We start from the raw sequence: 14999 nt of genomic DNA on the forward strand, positions 1-14999 counted from the left end.
GTCTATCTGGTTCCTTCTTGAATGCAAACTGCATACACCAGTATGCCTACAGACTGCTTCATTTTAAGTACTGTGAGAATTTGAAACATGGTGAGCAAGAAGAATGTAAATGTCCCATTTTATTTATTTATGGTCAAGAAATTTTCTTCTATTTGAGGATGAACACAAGAGTCAAGTGTGTGAGCTGAGAAGGCAAGATATGCATTCTGAATCTTCATATTATAGCTATTATTTTATTATGGTAGCACCTAAGGGCCCCAACTGAGATCAAAGCCCTATTGTGCCGGGCACTGTGTAGATACATAGAAAGCCAACCCCTGCCCCAAACAGTTTACAACTTAATGTGACCAGGGACGGCAGATTTGTATAATTTTTGGCGGTGCCCAGAATGGGTCTAGTTCCTCCCCTCCCCCCCGTAAGCCGCTATATATTTTATTAAATAATGTAAAAATGGACTGGAAACCATAAACATTTAACAGATTCCTTTTAATGCACAATATCACTATTGTAAGAAAAAATTATTTAACTAAGAATATCAATGTTATTAATACTCTTCTGAATACAGAAACAACCCTCAAAAGCAAATATTTTCTAAAATTAAAACACATAGCTGATTGTGATTCTTTTCTGTAACTGGCCGTCATTAGTGCAGAAACATTTACCTGTGATTGCAGAGCAGCATACTTCATTACCGCTTCCTTGTGACAGGCGGATTTTTCGTGTGATGTAAAACCACACAATGCATGTCTCCAATCTTGAAATCCAGACGAAATAAATGTTGGTTTGGCCTTTGTAGAAAATATTAAGATCTTCTTTTCAGAACAGTTTTTGCAGACTGAGCAAAAAGCTCTGTTTAATTCACTATTGTATTCCAACCACTTAAATCCTGATAGCCAAGACTGCTGAAAACTCCTTTTCTTATCTTGTAGATTTGCCACATCTTTCTTTTGTATAACTTCAGTTTGAAAGCTGGGTATCGAACTCAGGCCCTCACTTGATGAATTACCCTTTTCTTCTTTTTCTCTGGGTAACTTTATTAAGAATTTATCCCTTGTTGATCGTTAGTGGTCCTACAAATCAAGAATTTGTTTCTGGGATAAAATGAAGCTACAGCGCACCGGCGCCACAAGATTTCAAGGGTCAATTAGAAGTGGAAAGTCAGAAGCAGCACTTACCTACTTCAGTATATTTTATTTTGTTGTACCTGCTGTGACGAAGTGGGAATGTTCTTAATGTTTTCTCTGAATACTGTGTGGGTGCCTCAGTTTCCCCTATGCATTTCTTAAGGATCTACGTGGTGGGATAAGGGTGTGTGATTGTTGTAGAGCCCTAGAGAGCCAGTGTGATGCTATCTGCCACACCGTGCACCTCCTGCAGTGAGTCTGCCCAGGCAGGGCTCCTGGGGAAGCCAGAGGGCCTTGCACCCCAACTCCACTGTCAGACGTGACTCTCAGCCAGCCGGTAAAACAGAAGAAACACAGTATAAAACAGAGCTTGTTGTAGGTACAGAAAACAGGACCCCTAAATCAGTTCCAACTTGGGGGGTGGGGAGCCCAGACCCAAGTTCTGGGCCTCTCCCCGTTTCCCCAGCCAGCTCCAAACTGACACTGCCTCCGGCCCCTCCTCTGACCTTTGTGTCTTTTCTGGACAAGGAGGCCACCTGATCTCTTTGTTCTCCAACACTTTCAGTTGGCACCTTGGCCATCAGTTGCCAGGAGACAGAGTGTCGGCCATTCTCTCTGTAGACAGCATCACACTGGCCCTCTAGGGCTCTACAACAATCACACACCCTTATCCCACCACCTAGATCCTTAAGAAGTGCATAGAGGAAACAGAGTCACCCACACAGTATTCAGAGAAAACATTAAGAACATTCCCACTTCATAACACCTGTATACAACCAATTATAGACTTTAAAGGGTGTAAAATAATCAAGTATTGTGCTAAATAAGATCATACCCCAAACTGATCGCCAAATTTAAGTTGCATGTTTTTCCCCTCAGGTGAGGGCTCTGGGGTGTGGCTGGGGATGAGGGGTTCACACTGAGGAGGGGGCTCAGGGCTGGGACTCAGGGTTGGGGTGCTGGGGGCACAGGCTCTGGGGTGGGGCAGGGCTGGTGACGAGGAGCTTGGGGTGCAGACAGGCTGCCCCAGGGCTAGGGTCAGAGAGGACTCTCCCCCCCGCCCCCCGCAGCAGCGAGCTCCAGGTGAGGGACCCCCTCCTCTTCTCCCCCCCCCCCCCAGCACACTCACGCTGCACGTGCTCCTAGGGCCCCACTCAGGTCCAGGAAGCCCCCTCGCCTCCCCTACGGTGGGTAGTGGGGGGAGGGTGGGGGCTGCCATCATGTGTGGCCTCCCATGCTGCTGACCCTGACCACAGCCTCACGGGGGGGTGGGGCTGCCCCTCGCCCAGTGTGGGGCAGGAGTGGTGGCTGCGCGGGAGATCACCGGATCAAATACTCACCGAAGCCCCAGCAGCTGCTCAGGTGAGTGAGGTCCCCTCAGTCCCCTCGGAGTCTCCTCCTGGGGCCGGGGGGGGGGGGGCTGCCAAGCACGTGGGTGCCTCCTCCCCCTCCCCCGGTGCAGCAGTCAGCGGCCTGCCTCCAACGGCCGCCGGCGTCTCCTGTTACCACAGGCAACAGCAGCCGGCGGCTGCGCACGCGCTCTCCTTCCGGCGGCAGCCACGCTCCGGCGGGGGGGGGGTGCTCCAGGCGGGGCCGGGGGAGAGACCCAGCTCCAAATATTGGGGGGGCAGGGCCCCCGGCTCTGAATATTCCTGGTGCCAGGGCTCCAGGAGTCCATGTAGCGCGCTGCCTATGAATGTGACAGCAGGTGGGAGAAAGGGACGACCACTTTTCCTCAGTTTAGGGGCGGGGGCAGACTGAGGCATAAAAATTTACATCCCGCTTCCTCACAGGCACTATTCACGTGCTTAATTTTAAGTACTTAAGTGTGTTGGTTTACTAAGGCGCCTAAGAGACTTGCTAAGATCATGCAGTCTGTGGCAGAGCCAAGAAATGAACCCACATCTCTTGAGTCCCAGTCTAGTACCTTTTCAAACACCTTGCTGTAAAATAGTAATTGCTCCTAACAGTGAAGTGTAAACTTTGCAAAAAAAAAAAAAAAAAGTCTTTACTGTCTGTGTCATCATGCATACAAGATGTCAACTGTATTAATTTTAGAGACTAACCCATTTATTTGAGCATAAGCTTTCGTGAGCTACAGCTCACTTCATCGGCTGCATACTGTGGAAACTGCAGAAGACATTATATACACACAGTATGCAGCCGATGAAGTGAGCTGTAGCTCACGAAAGCTTATGCTCAAATAAATGGGTTAGTCTCTAAGGTGCCACAAGTACTCCTTTTCTTTTTGCGAATACAGACTAACACGGCTGTTAAAATTAATACAGGTTTCAAAGTAACAGCCATGTTAGTCTGTATTCGCAAAAAGAAAAGGAGGACTTGTGGCACCTTAGAGACTAACCCATTTATTTGAGCATAAGCTTTTGTCAGAGAACACTTCAGTCTCTCTGGTCACTTGATTACAGACCTAAGAGTGGCAATATTACAACAACAAAAAAAACCTTCAGAAACAGACTCCAATGAGAGACTGCTGAATTGGAATTAATTCGCAAACTGGACACCATTAAATTAGGCTTGAATAAAGACCGGGAGTGGATGTTCATTACACAAAGTAAAACTATTTCCCCATGTTTATTTCCCTCCCTCCTTCCCCCCCCCCCCCCCACTGTTCCTCACACGTTCTTGTCAACTGCTGGAAATGGCCCATCTTGATTATCAATGCAAAAGGTTTTTTTCCCCCTCTCCTGCTGATAATAGCTCACCTTAACTGATCACTCTTGTTATAGTGTAACACTCATTGTTTCATGTTCTCTGTGTATATAAAATCTTCCTACTGTGTTTTCCACTGTTTGAATCTGATGAAGTGGGTTTTAGCCCACGAAAGCTTATGCTCAAATAAATTTGTTTAGACTAAGGTGCCACAAATACTCCTGTTCTTTTTGCGGCTACAGGCTAACACGACTACTACTCTGAAACCTATCCTGGTATGGTTTCATGGTTAACATTTGCTTCTCTTTACACTACATTATTGTAGCAGCATTAAAGATTTTCAAAATGGACTTTATCCTCCTTTTGAAATACTGGAAGCAGTGACTTGAATCACTAGCCTTCTTTACAGTTAAACTGGAAGAGATTCCTCCATGCCCCTAGCTCAGACCTGGTAATCTGTTTTCCTGCTGGGGGGGTAGGGGAGGGAAGAAGAGCTAGTAATGTAACTCTGGCCCCTGCAGAGGTTAAGTAAGCTGCAGTAGTCTTGAATTTGGGAATTGTGTGTCTGGCTAGAATCCCAGACTCAAGCTCCAAAATGAGTCTGCTACTTTGAACACATAAAGGAAATGGTTTCCTTAGCAACAGTATCTGAGGAGAAGAAAGTGTGTTTGACAGGTAAGTGCATATATGGCTTCTGAGAAAGATAGCAGTGCCCCACTGCCTAGAGTACTGTTACCGCTCCTACATGGTCAGGAAGCTTTGGACATTGGGAGGGGATTATTTTGTCTCTAGGAAAGCAAAAAATGGTCACAGACACAAGCTTAGACTTTGTTTAGTTACAATATTTACACCTCCTGCAGATTGCAGTTTTGAGTAGTGACAGATATTAAGCAGCAAAGACATTCACTCACAAGGGCTTCTGAGGAACAGCTCTGCCAGCATGCAGGAATTGCAGAGGAGATACTCCCTGCTGAGCCTAATGCTACCTTTTCTATAGCTGCTTGGCAACAAAATGAAATCTACTCTCACTCAAGTGTTTTCAGTGACATCCTCGGAAAGCAAATACTGGTGGTGCCAGCTTATTATTTAGTGGGGGCTACTGGTAATTGTTTCTTCCCTTCTTGCACAATTTATATTCAATATAATGTTATGCATTTTTACCACAGTATTAGTACTGATTTACCATTTAGTAAATCACTAGTTACAAATATAATCTGGCCTGTTAAGGGTCAGTGTAAATCATGACCAGTACACATTTCATATAGCTCTCTCTCTCTAAGTCAACTCAAATATGAGTTTTGAATTTCTTTCTGAACTCAGTCGTGGCATCATTTTTATCTCTTGTGGGAGTGAATTCCCTAGTTTAGGGCCCAGCTCCTGAGAGTATTCTGTCTACCTTGTTAGTGAGTCTCCCCTATTAGCCATAGGTTCATGGTTCCAGTGTATTACAGCTGTTCTGGAAGGATATGATCATGATGAGAGAAGCAATTTCCTAGGTAGCTAGGGCTGATCCCATGGAAGACTTTGAATGTCACCACAGCACTCAGATTGGACTTTGTATTTAATAGGGAGCCAGTGCACAGAGCTTTCCGAATGACTGCATGTGTGATCAAGAGAAAAATCAGGGCTGTGTGATTTCAAGTGATAGATCTGTAAAAGCTGGGCTGGATTAGCTTTTTGTGGGCCCAGCACCAAATGTATTTGTGGGCCTACCCCCCAAGGAATGATTGTAAAAGAGGCTGGAGGCAAGAGCACAGTGGGGTGGGAGTTAGAGTTGGTCCCTGGAGTAAGGGAGGGGCAAGGGTAAACTGCAAGCGCAGCAGGGCTGGGGTGGGGGTAAACAGGATTCCCCCCCACCCCTGCCCACAGGGTGGATACCTACCTTCTCCCTGGTTCTAGCCCATTCTCTTAGTCTCTCTCTGCACTGAGTTGCCCCTCCTCCAGTGTGACAAAGTGGGAATGTTCTTAAGGTTTTCTCTGAATACTGTGTGGGTGCCTCAGTTTCCCCTATGAATTTCTTAAGGATCTAGGTGGTGGGATGGGGGGGGTGATTGTTGCAGAGCCCTAGGCAGGTGTGATGCAGTCTGCACAGAGAATGGCTGACACCCTGTCTCCTGGCAACTGCTAGCCTGGGCCCCTCCCCTGCAAGATGCCAACTGAAGGTGTTGGAGAACAAAGATCAGGTGGCCTCCTGGCCTGGGAAAGGGACAGAGGAGGAGCTGGAGGGGGTTGTAGTTTGGAGCTGGCTGGGGAAATGGAGGGAGATCCAGCACTGGTGTCTAGGCTCCCTACCCCCCAAGACGGACCTGACTGAGGGGTCCTGTTTTCCATACCTACAAGCTCTGCTTTGACTGTGTTCCTGTTGTCTAATAAACCTTCTGTTTTACTGGCTGGCTGAGAGTCACAGTGAATCGCAGGAAGTGGGGGGTGCAGGACCCTGACTCCCCCACACTCCATGACATCCAGCAGCAGCAGGACAGTTCTCTTCCAACCCTGTGGGGTGGGTGTTGGGAGTGGGAGGAGTGGAGGCTAATGTGGTTACTCCTATAACTGAACTTTTCGTTTGCAGTCAGCACTGCTAACCAGACACTCAGGTCCCATTTTCTACTGGAGTTTCTAGTCTAAAACTGGATACCTGGCAACAGGGGTGTCACAGAAGCCTGAGTGGGGGAGGAGGGGCAAGCAATCATTTTTTAAAAGTGAGAGGGTTAAGCTTTAAGCAGTGAGAAGCAAGGTGTGGGTGGGCAGGCTAGGAAGTGGAGAGGAGCTAATGGGCAGGGCCATGTCTGCTGTACGGCCCAGGTAGGTTGGAGACTGGGGGGGGGGGGAAATCAGCTGACACAGTATCCCCAGTCCAGGTGACATGACAGCCAGTAGTGGATTTAGAGAGTTAGTGGGGTCCCCCAGCCCTGTGCTCAGCTTCATTTTTGGGGCCCCTCCTTGGGACCCAGCCAAGAAAAATAACATTCTTTATCCTCCTCTTATAAGTAAAAAGAAAAAGGAGTACTTGTGGCACCTTAGAGACTAACAAATTTGGTGCCACATGTACTCCTTTTTCTTTTTATGGACACAGACTAACACAGCTGCTACTCTGACTCTTATAAGTAATAACAAGTAAATGAAAATAAAGTGAGGTACCTTGATTTTTCAAGTGGTCTGTGGGAAAAATAAGTTGCACTAAAAGAACAATCAGAGGGTCTCAATGGACCACTTAATAATCTTTCCAAATATTGTAAAAAAACATTGGGGTGAGGGCAGGAGGTTGGAGTGTAGCGCGCTTACCTGGGGCAGCTCCTGTTTGGTGCAAGGGGTGCAGGTGGGAATAAGGTTGGGGGGGTGCAGATGTGGGGGGGGTGCAGGAGTCAGGGCAGGGTGCTGGAGGTGTGTGTGAGGGGGTACAGGGGTCAGGGTGGAGGGGTCAGGTCAGGGAGCTGGGGGTGTGGGCTGGGGTCATGGGGGTGCTCATGGCAGGGGGCTGGAGGGGGCAAGGCCCCTCCCCCACCTCTTCTCCTTGGAGCGGCGAGCACACTGAGGCTCCACTCTTCCCCCTCCTTCCTGCCGGCAAACAGCTGATTGGCAGCAGGGGGAGGGTGGGAAACGTAGCACGCTGGCGAAACAGGTGTGGGGGAGGAGCTTGGCTGCTGGCGGAGGCTGCCCTGCTGCAGCAGGAGCCGGAAGCACCAAATTTCTGTCCCCATAAGGGGGCAGGTGAAGAAGAGCCAGCTGGGCCGGGCCTCCTTTGGACCGTGGTCCTGGTGCCATGGTAAATCTGGTACTGTGTAAAAGCAAGAACAGTTGCCCCTTATATATTCTGGGTTTCTTCTAGGAAGGATTTGAACCATTTTAGGGCGTTTAAGGTCATCCCTTCAGTTTCTTGGAGGCAAAACAAAAGTGTTTGATCAATACTAATGTGCGGCAGTAAAGTCCAGCAGCAAAAGTATGAATTTAATTTCCTTGTCTATAAGAAGAAAGAAGTCATCCACAGGACCAACAACTGTTGTCTATGACCTGGTAAGTCATGTCTATACTAGGCAAAAACAGTGTGTGGTTTGGTTCCCTCCCCCCTCCATGACCAGCTAACAGGTTTTACTTTGACTTTATCTTAACCAGCTAAGATGTGCTAACACTAAAACTGCCTTGTATATGCTAGGATTTAAACATGTTAGCAACACACCCTTTTTTCCTCCCCTGTGAAGACAAGGCCATACTCCAAAAGAATTAGAATACTGTCTGCTAAAAAGCTGTGCTGGAGACTGACACTTGCTTAGAAATGGATGGTGGTATTTCGAACAGTCTAGTGTTAATTACGGCTGTCTACAGTAAGTCCTAGGCTGGTGGCTGATGCCTCTGACACTGAGCCAGCAAGGGTTAAACAACCAGCAGGCTAAGTGACCCCCCACAACCTTTAAGGACATATTAGAGAAGTATTGAAATGGTAAACAGGGTAATTTCTTGTATATAGTTATCAAAGCCATGTTATGTAAACCTGCATTGTTAGAGTATTATGAATAGATACCAATTGTATCTGTCTGGGTTTATCTCTATCTTGTTAGAGGTTAACACTGATCTAATTAGTTTGTAGACACTAACCTTCTTTTGTCTGTTTCATTACTATATTATATTGATTCAGATATCAAAAGGGATATTAACATTTAGGTGAAACCAGTGGTGCAATAATTGTCTCTTTGAAGTGTCTATGAACTGCTTGAATGGTTAATTGCCTTATGCTAATCAACACAACTTGTTACCTGTGTATATATAGGAAATAGAAGTTTAGTTTCAAAACAATATACACTGTCTATTCTTCATCCTGGAAGGCCCCTGATGTGATGTCTACTGTCAAGAGGCTATTAGCCCTCTAGAGACCTATAAAGGAAGCTTCAGGCCTGATCCTCACAATCTCAGCTCTTCTTAAACTTTGTCAGAAGAAGTTCAAGCTGCAAGACTGAGGTCTCCAGGCCTATGCTGGAATATCCCTTGAAATTCTCATGAAAGAATTTGAGCAAACTCTACACATTGATTGCCTATTGGACTATAACCCACTGAATTGATTCTGGAAGGACTTATAAATCAGCATCCTCACCATCTCTACTATGAAATTGACTTAAGAACTTCATTCATATTTGTATGTATAATCTTTTAACCACAGTAGCTTTTTCTTTAATCAATCTTAGATTAGTTAATAAGAATTGGCTATCAGTATGTATTTGGGTAAAACCTGAAATAGTCATTGACCTGGTGGCAATGTGTTCGATCTCTTGGGATTGATAGAACTGTTTGTGTGTTATTTTAAGTAATCCTCACTACATTTGACTTGGCTGTCTGGTTGGGAGCCAATAACTGGATTGCTTAAGGGGAACTATATTTTTGGCTTTTGTAACCAGTAAGGTATTACAGAAGCTGTTTTGTGACTGGCTTGGTTAATCTAATTATAATAAACCACCAATTTTGGTGATTGTTTGCCCCATTCTTTGGCCTTGGCCCTGATTGAGCATTCTCAGTGTGGCCCGATGGACAAATATAACTAAGTCTCTCATCGTAAGGTGTTTTCTTCAGCCATTGTATCACTTTTCAGAGTAGCAGCTGTGTTAGTTTGTATTCGCAAAAGTACTCTTTTTCTTTTTGTATCACTTTTGTGACTTTTTTGCATCCTCTCCCATTTTTCCATCATCCTTTTAAAAATGTAAACACCAGAACTGTACACAATATTGCATTATCAGTCTCACCCATGCCATATACAGGTAAAAATCACCTCCCTTCTTCTCTATTGTTTATACATCCAAGGATTTGAAGTATTGCATGGGAAGCTCATGTTTAGTTGCTTGGCCACCAATCTTTTCCAGAATCACTCTTTCTAGGATTCTGCTCCTTCCCACCAACTCTATAGGTATGGTGTGCAATCTTTGTTCCTAAATGTATAAAGACATAGCTATCATAACTAAGTCTTCCCTAGTAACTTAAATTGTGACCCTTTTTCATAAGCACTTGGAAAAAACACAAGGACCTGATTCTCAATGCTTTGTATCTTGTGTAGTGTTTGCACTCTATATCGGAGGTATCAGTCCTCATCCTGCAAAAAGAAACCTACACAATACCTTCAAAAGAGGAGCCTGGGGACTCAAATTTCATAGTTTTGCTAGACACTGAAAATCATGGTCTTCAGACAATATTTATGGCTTTTTACAAATAATTTGTTACTCACTAATCTCCCTTTTTGTCCTGTCTACATGAGTGTCTACGTGGGTGTTAGCACATTCTACAGGACCATTCAAGCTGAAGTGGAATGCTAACTACTTCTGCCAAACTATCTGTTTGATCCAGGAGTGTGCACAAGTGGGGTGGGTCAAGCAGGTGTGCCCCCACTCCCAATAATAATCTGGGGCACAGAACTTCTGTCCCTGGAGCTACAGAGGCAGAAAAGATTGAGCTCCTGCTGGGCAGTGTGGAGGGAAGATCAAGCTCCTGCCCAGAGCAGGGTGGAAGATCGGGCTCAGGCCAGGGCCAGGGAGGGAGGAGCAGCAAGCTTCCTGGGGGAACGAGAAGGGGCAGTGAGCTTCTGTGCCTCTCCAAAAGAGGTTGCGCATGCCCCAGTTCAATCTTCTATTTGGCTGTGATGCTCAGAGTACTTTTCCCAGACTTGAAGAGCTCTGGGAATCTTGAAAGCTGCTCTCTTACCAACAGAAGTTGGTTCAATAAGAGCTATCACCTCACCCATCTTGTTTCTCTAATATCCTGGGACTGATATGGCTTCAGCAACACTGCATACTTGCATCTTGGGTAGTCATTTAGAATTTCACACCCACTCCGTAAAAGTATATCACATCAGAATGCTAGAGGTACACCCATTTTACCCAAATGTAAATAATTTTACAAGATGCAAGGCAGAGACTCAATACCATGTCCTCTGCCCACCACATGGTCACATAAGGGATGACCTGGCATACCAAAATCCAAACTCCTATTTTACAAATGGTCTAAGGTATATTTTAACACTTTGCTTATATAATTAACGACTACCCTGTACACAGATCTTCCAGGATACTGTGCAATGGGCCATTGCTTTCATGGAAATGTTTGAGGAAACATTTTGCAAACTTTTCTATGAAATTAAGAGTTTAGACGATAAATAAGTTACATAAAAATTAATTGGAGATCATATATATTTACACAATCGGAGTAGCATCTGCCACTATTGTTAAGAATGCATCACGGTTTCAATCCTAAACCACAACTGTAGTTCAGTCACTTGTAACTTTCCACAGCTATCTGCGGGATGTCTTTTTCTCCAAACAAAGAAATGTTTTTGGAAAATTTGAGAGGGGAAAGAAAAACAAAAACAAAAACCAAACACCCACCAAAACACGGTTCAGTAGCAGATTGAATTAAATATCTGCACTATCCTTTAAAAGAGTGACCTTGTTTTAAACAGCTCTCCTGGCAAAATGGCCAGAGGTAGAAAGTTGAGATTTGGCTTGGAAACTGCGGTTTTCTACATTGATGACTTTTAAGTATTGCAGTGAGTATTGGTTTTCATATGACAGTTTGAACTTTACAAAATATCACATTCAGCATACACAGTAGATTTGGTATCTTGCTAACTAGTAAAGAGCTCAGCTAAAGGAGACCACTCCATGCATGCATGGCTCTCAAAAGAGAGGACAAAAAGGGTAGTAGGGGATATCAAGCCTCCTGTATAACATTTGACAGCAAAATATTTTGTAAATATATTAGAAGTTCTAAACTCTATTGGTACTTTACTACATTTATTCTGAAAAAAACAGGCTTCCTTAGTTATCATGGCAAATCCCAAAGCAATTTAGCCTCATTGCAGATCCCCTAGTATCATGAGTGCAAATATACAGGGCACAGAAAAGTTAACTGACATCTAAAAGATAATTTGAATGTACAAGATTATGAATTTCCAGGGCTGGAAGCCAATGCTATATAGCCCATTGGGAAGCTCTTCTTTCCAATAGTATCAAGCTACTGGTTGAAAGTTTCAAAGCAGATTAATATTCACTGGAGTTGTGTCTTAAATATTCTAGATGTCTTTAAAAATCTCAACCTGCATTTCTAGCCCTTTTGGGTCCTGAGAGAGCAGACATGAAATCTGTCACTGGTACAGGACAGTATTACCTTTCCTGGGCTCTGTCTACTGTAATTTGAGTGTGGAAGGAGAATAAAATATTGCTCTAATGTAACAAAATTTCACAAAACAATGGGAGCTGCTTGAAGCTGCATAAGGGTTTTGAACCTGGGAGGTTGGATTATTAAGCAGAATGCAAGTGAGGATATCTACAATGCCTGATAAATAAACCTTGTCACATGAGAAATTTGTCACATGGATATCAATGTGTAGTACATTGCAAATGTTGAAAGGCATTTTGTAAAGTACAAGGTTCTCAAGAGCAAAGTGTCTCCAAGACTTAAAGTGCATACAATTAAATATCCACATAACATGGAGTGTTATTACTGTTTTTACTGTATAAGGTGATGCTTAATGTTGTAGCTCCTACAATGTTGTGGGTTGTGGCTGTCCCTCAGTATGAGGATGTCTGCTGGGGGGGAAAAAAAGAGTCAGACTTTGATGGCTGAGGTGTCCAATCCATGCTTTACAGGTATTTCCACATGAGGCTTGTGGTTGCTTGGAGAGAGCATCACTGCTGGCCAGGATGCTGCACCCTTTCCCTCCTCCTCTGCCATTTCCCAGCCTCTTGAGCAAGGCGATTCTCTTCAAAATCAGGCTGAGGCTTGATGTATGTGATGACGCCATTGCAGTCTATTGCCAGCCAGCTCTTCCCAGTTCATGGGGTCAGTGCCTCCCTTCTTAAGATCTACTTTCAGTGTGTCCTTTTAGCATTTCCTCTGTCCCCTACGGGTCCTCTTATTGTGATTAAGTGGAGAAAAAAAAAGTTTTAGCTGCAGAGAGAACACTGATATTGGTGTGATGATCTTCCCATCTAATTACAGAGAATCTTCCTAAGGCAGGGCTGTTGGTACCACTCCAGATGCTTAAGATGGCTTCAATATGTCACCCATGTCTCACACCAATAAAAAGGAGAGGGGATGACTATTGCATTGTAGACCAGGATCTTAGTTTCCATCTGCAGATCTCTGTCAAAGACATGATTAAGCAACTTTCTGAAGGCAAAACGGATCCTATGTTCAATCTGTACATCAAGATTGGCTGTCTGGGAGAGGTGACTACCAAGGTAGGGGAAATGCTCGATGTTTTCCAGGGGTTCACCACTGATGACAGTTTGTGGGAGAACAGGGGCAACTTGTGCTGGAACAGGCTGGTGCAGCACCTTAGTCTACCAGATGTTGAGGGAAAGTCTCAGGCTCTGAGAGGCACCTGAGAAAAGATATATGGTGAATTGTTAGTCAGCCTCTGTGTGCACGTGGATATCACAGTCATCAGCATACTGAAGGTTGGTAATAACAGTCCTGGTGACTTTAGTTTTAGACTGAAGATGCCACAGATTGAAGTGCTGGCCATCTAAGCGATACTCAATCCTAATTCCAGAAAAAAAAGGCAGTCACACATAAGAATCAAGATTACGGCAAGGTAGATGCAGGGGGGTGGGGGGGAAAGGGTTGGAACAATACAGTCCTGCTTAATACCAGTACACATGATGAATGGGTCCATCTCCACACATTAGAGGATGGTGATGGTTATCCCATCATAAAATAGCCTGAGAACACAAATGAACTTCAGTGGACAACCAAACCTAGAGAGCACCTTCCATAATTCTTCATCACTGATGGAATCAAAGGCCTTAGTTAGGTCAATAAATGCCAGAAACAATGACTGGTATTGTTCTCTACACTTTAGATCTGTCATGCAACAGAGAAAAAAAAAGCCAAAAACAGTGGTGCCCAGAGATGGGCAGAAACCACACTAGGATTCTGGGAGAACATACTTGACAACAAGGAGGAGACTGTTCTGAAGGATGCGAGCAAGGATCTTCCCAGCAATGGAGAGGAGAGTAATGCCTTGGTAATTCCTGCACATTGACTTGTCCTCTTTCCTAAAGAGGACACAGTATTGGCATTCTTTAGGTCAGGTGGAATTTCCTCATTAATGTAAATTATAACAAGTTGAATTTTTTGCATGAGTGCTATTCCACCAGCTTGAAGACCTCCAAGGGAATGCTATCTGAGCCTGGCGCCTTTGTTTTTTCTAGTCTGAGTGATGGCTCAAACTTACTCAGCAGATGGGGAGTCAGCAAGAGGTTCTATTACAGAATGCTGAGGAATGGACTTAGTGGTGGTAGCTGGGACTTCTGATTCTCTGTTCAATAAAAATCTCAAAATGCTCCTTCCAACATTGTTTGAAGGCTACATTGTCCTGAAGAATGATGGAGCGGTCCTGGGATCTCAGAGGAGTTGTGCCACGTGAGCTTGGCCTGTAAATGGCTTTTGTTGCTTGGAAAAAAAAAAAGCTTCTCATGCCATATTGATCAGCAAAACTCTGGATCTCCATGGGCTTTGCTTGCCATCACTATTCTTGATGTCATGCAGCCGCCTTTGAACTGTAGCATTAAGCTGATAAATCTCTTGTTTTTGCTGGTTAGAGGGTTCACTTTGCCAAGTGCAAAATGTGCTTCTCTTCTGATGAATATGTGCCAGGATTTCCTCATTGTTCTCAAACCAATCCTGATGGTGATGAGTGGAATATCCAATCAGTTCAGCACATGACTTGTGAATAATGGTCTTGAATGCCTCCCAATGTTCTTGGATGTCACTGATGTTGTCAGGTAGATTAGAGAGCTTCTCACTGAGGTGTTGAAGAGTATCAACTAGTGTGATTTTGAAGTGCCTTGATAGTAAATCTCTTCTGCATTTCTTTTGGTTGTTTATGGTGTTGTGGTGCAAGCCACATGTTCATGATTGATCTGACCAAACAATGGTCTGTCCAGCAGTCATCTGTACCTCTCATGGCTCAAGTAATATGCACATCAGTATCATCACAGGCTCTGACAAGAACATAGTCAAGAAGATGTCAGTGTTCAGAATGTGGATGTTTCCAAGTGATCTTAGATTTGTCCCTCTGTCTAAAGATGGTATTTGTGATAAACAAATCATGCACTACACATTTGCAGAGGAAAATGCTATTAGAGTTGACTTCCTTCACCCCTACTTTCCCAGTGATGCCTATCCAGAGTTTGGGGTGTTTCCCTACTCTTGCACTGAACTAACCCT

The 14999-nt window shown here is 44.5% G+C and overlaps 1 protein-coding gene and 1 long non-coding RNA gene across 7 annotated transcripts in view; one reads left to right on the forward strand and one right to left on the reverse strand.

Annotated features, from left to right (window-relative positions):
• The window catches only part of LOC311515465 (uncharacterized protein), a 297106-nt gene extending 294401 nt beyond the window's left edge, over positions 1–2705 (reverse strand). For 3 of the 6 annotated variants that reach the window (XR_014710145.1, XR_014710147.1, XR_014710148.1), the window contains exons 1-2: positions 2465–2695; positions 663–1070 (exon numbers count right to left, since the gene is read on the reverse strand). Coding sequence is in view for 1 of the 6 variants with exons in the window: in XM_084618551.1 (XP_084474677.1) it covers positions 663–689 (27 nt within the window). In the remaining 5 variants the exon portion in view is untranslated. Of the gene's footprint in view, positions 1–662; positions 1071–2464 lie in introns of all 6 variants that reach the window. The other 3 variants (XR_014710144.1, XR_014710146.1, XM_084618551.1) reach the window with 3 other exon arrangements.
• Positions 2706–4303: 1598 nt separating this feature from the next.
• On the forward strand, positions 4304–8863 carry LOC311515467. The gene is made up of 3 exons (XR_014710150.1): positions 4304–4469; positions 7621–7805; positions 8612–8863. It is a non-coding gene; the product is annotated as an uncharacterized lncRNA (long non-coding RNA).
• The last annotated feature ends 6136 nt before the right edge of the window (positions 8864–14999 follow it).

This window comes from Lepidochelys olivacea, assembly GCF_965140295.1.
Source record: "Lepidochelys olivacea isolate rLepOli2 genome assembly, chromosome: 2".
Classification (NCBI taxonomy): domain Eukaryota; kingdom Metazoa; phylum Chordata; order Testudines; family Cheloniidae; genus Lepidochelys; species Lepidochelys olivacea.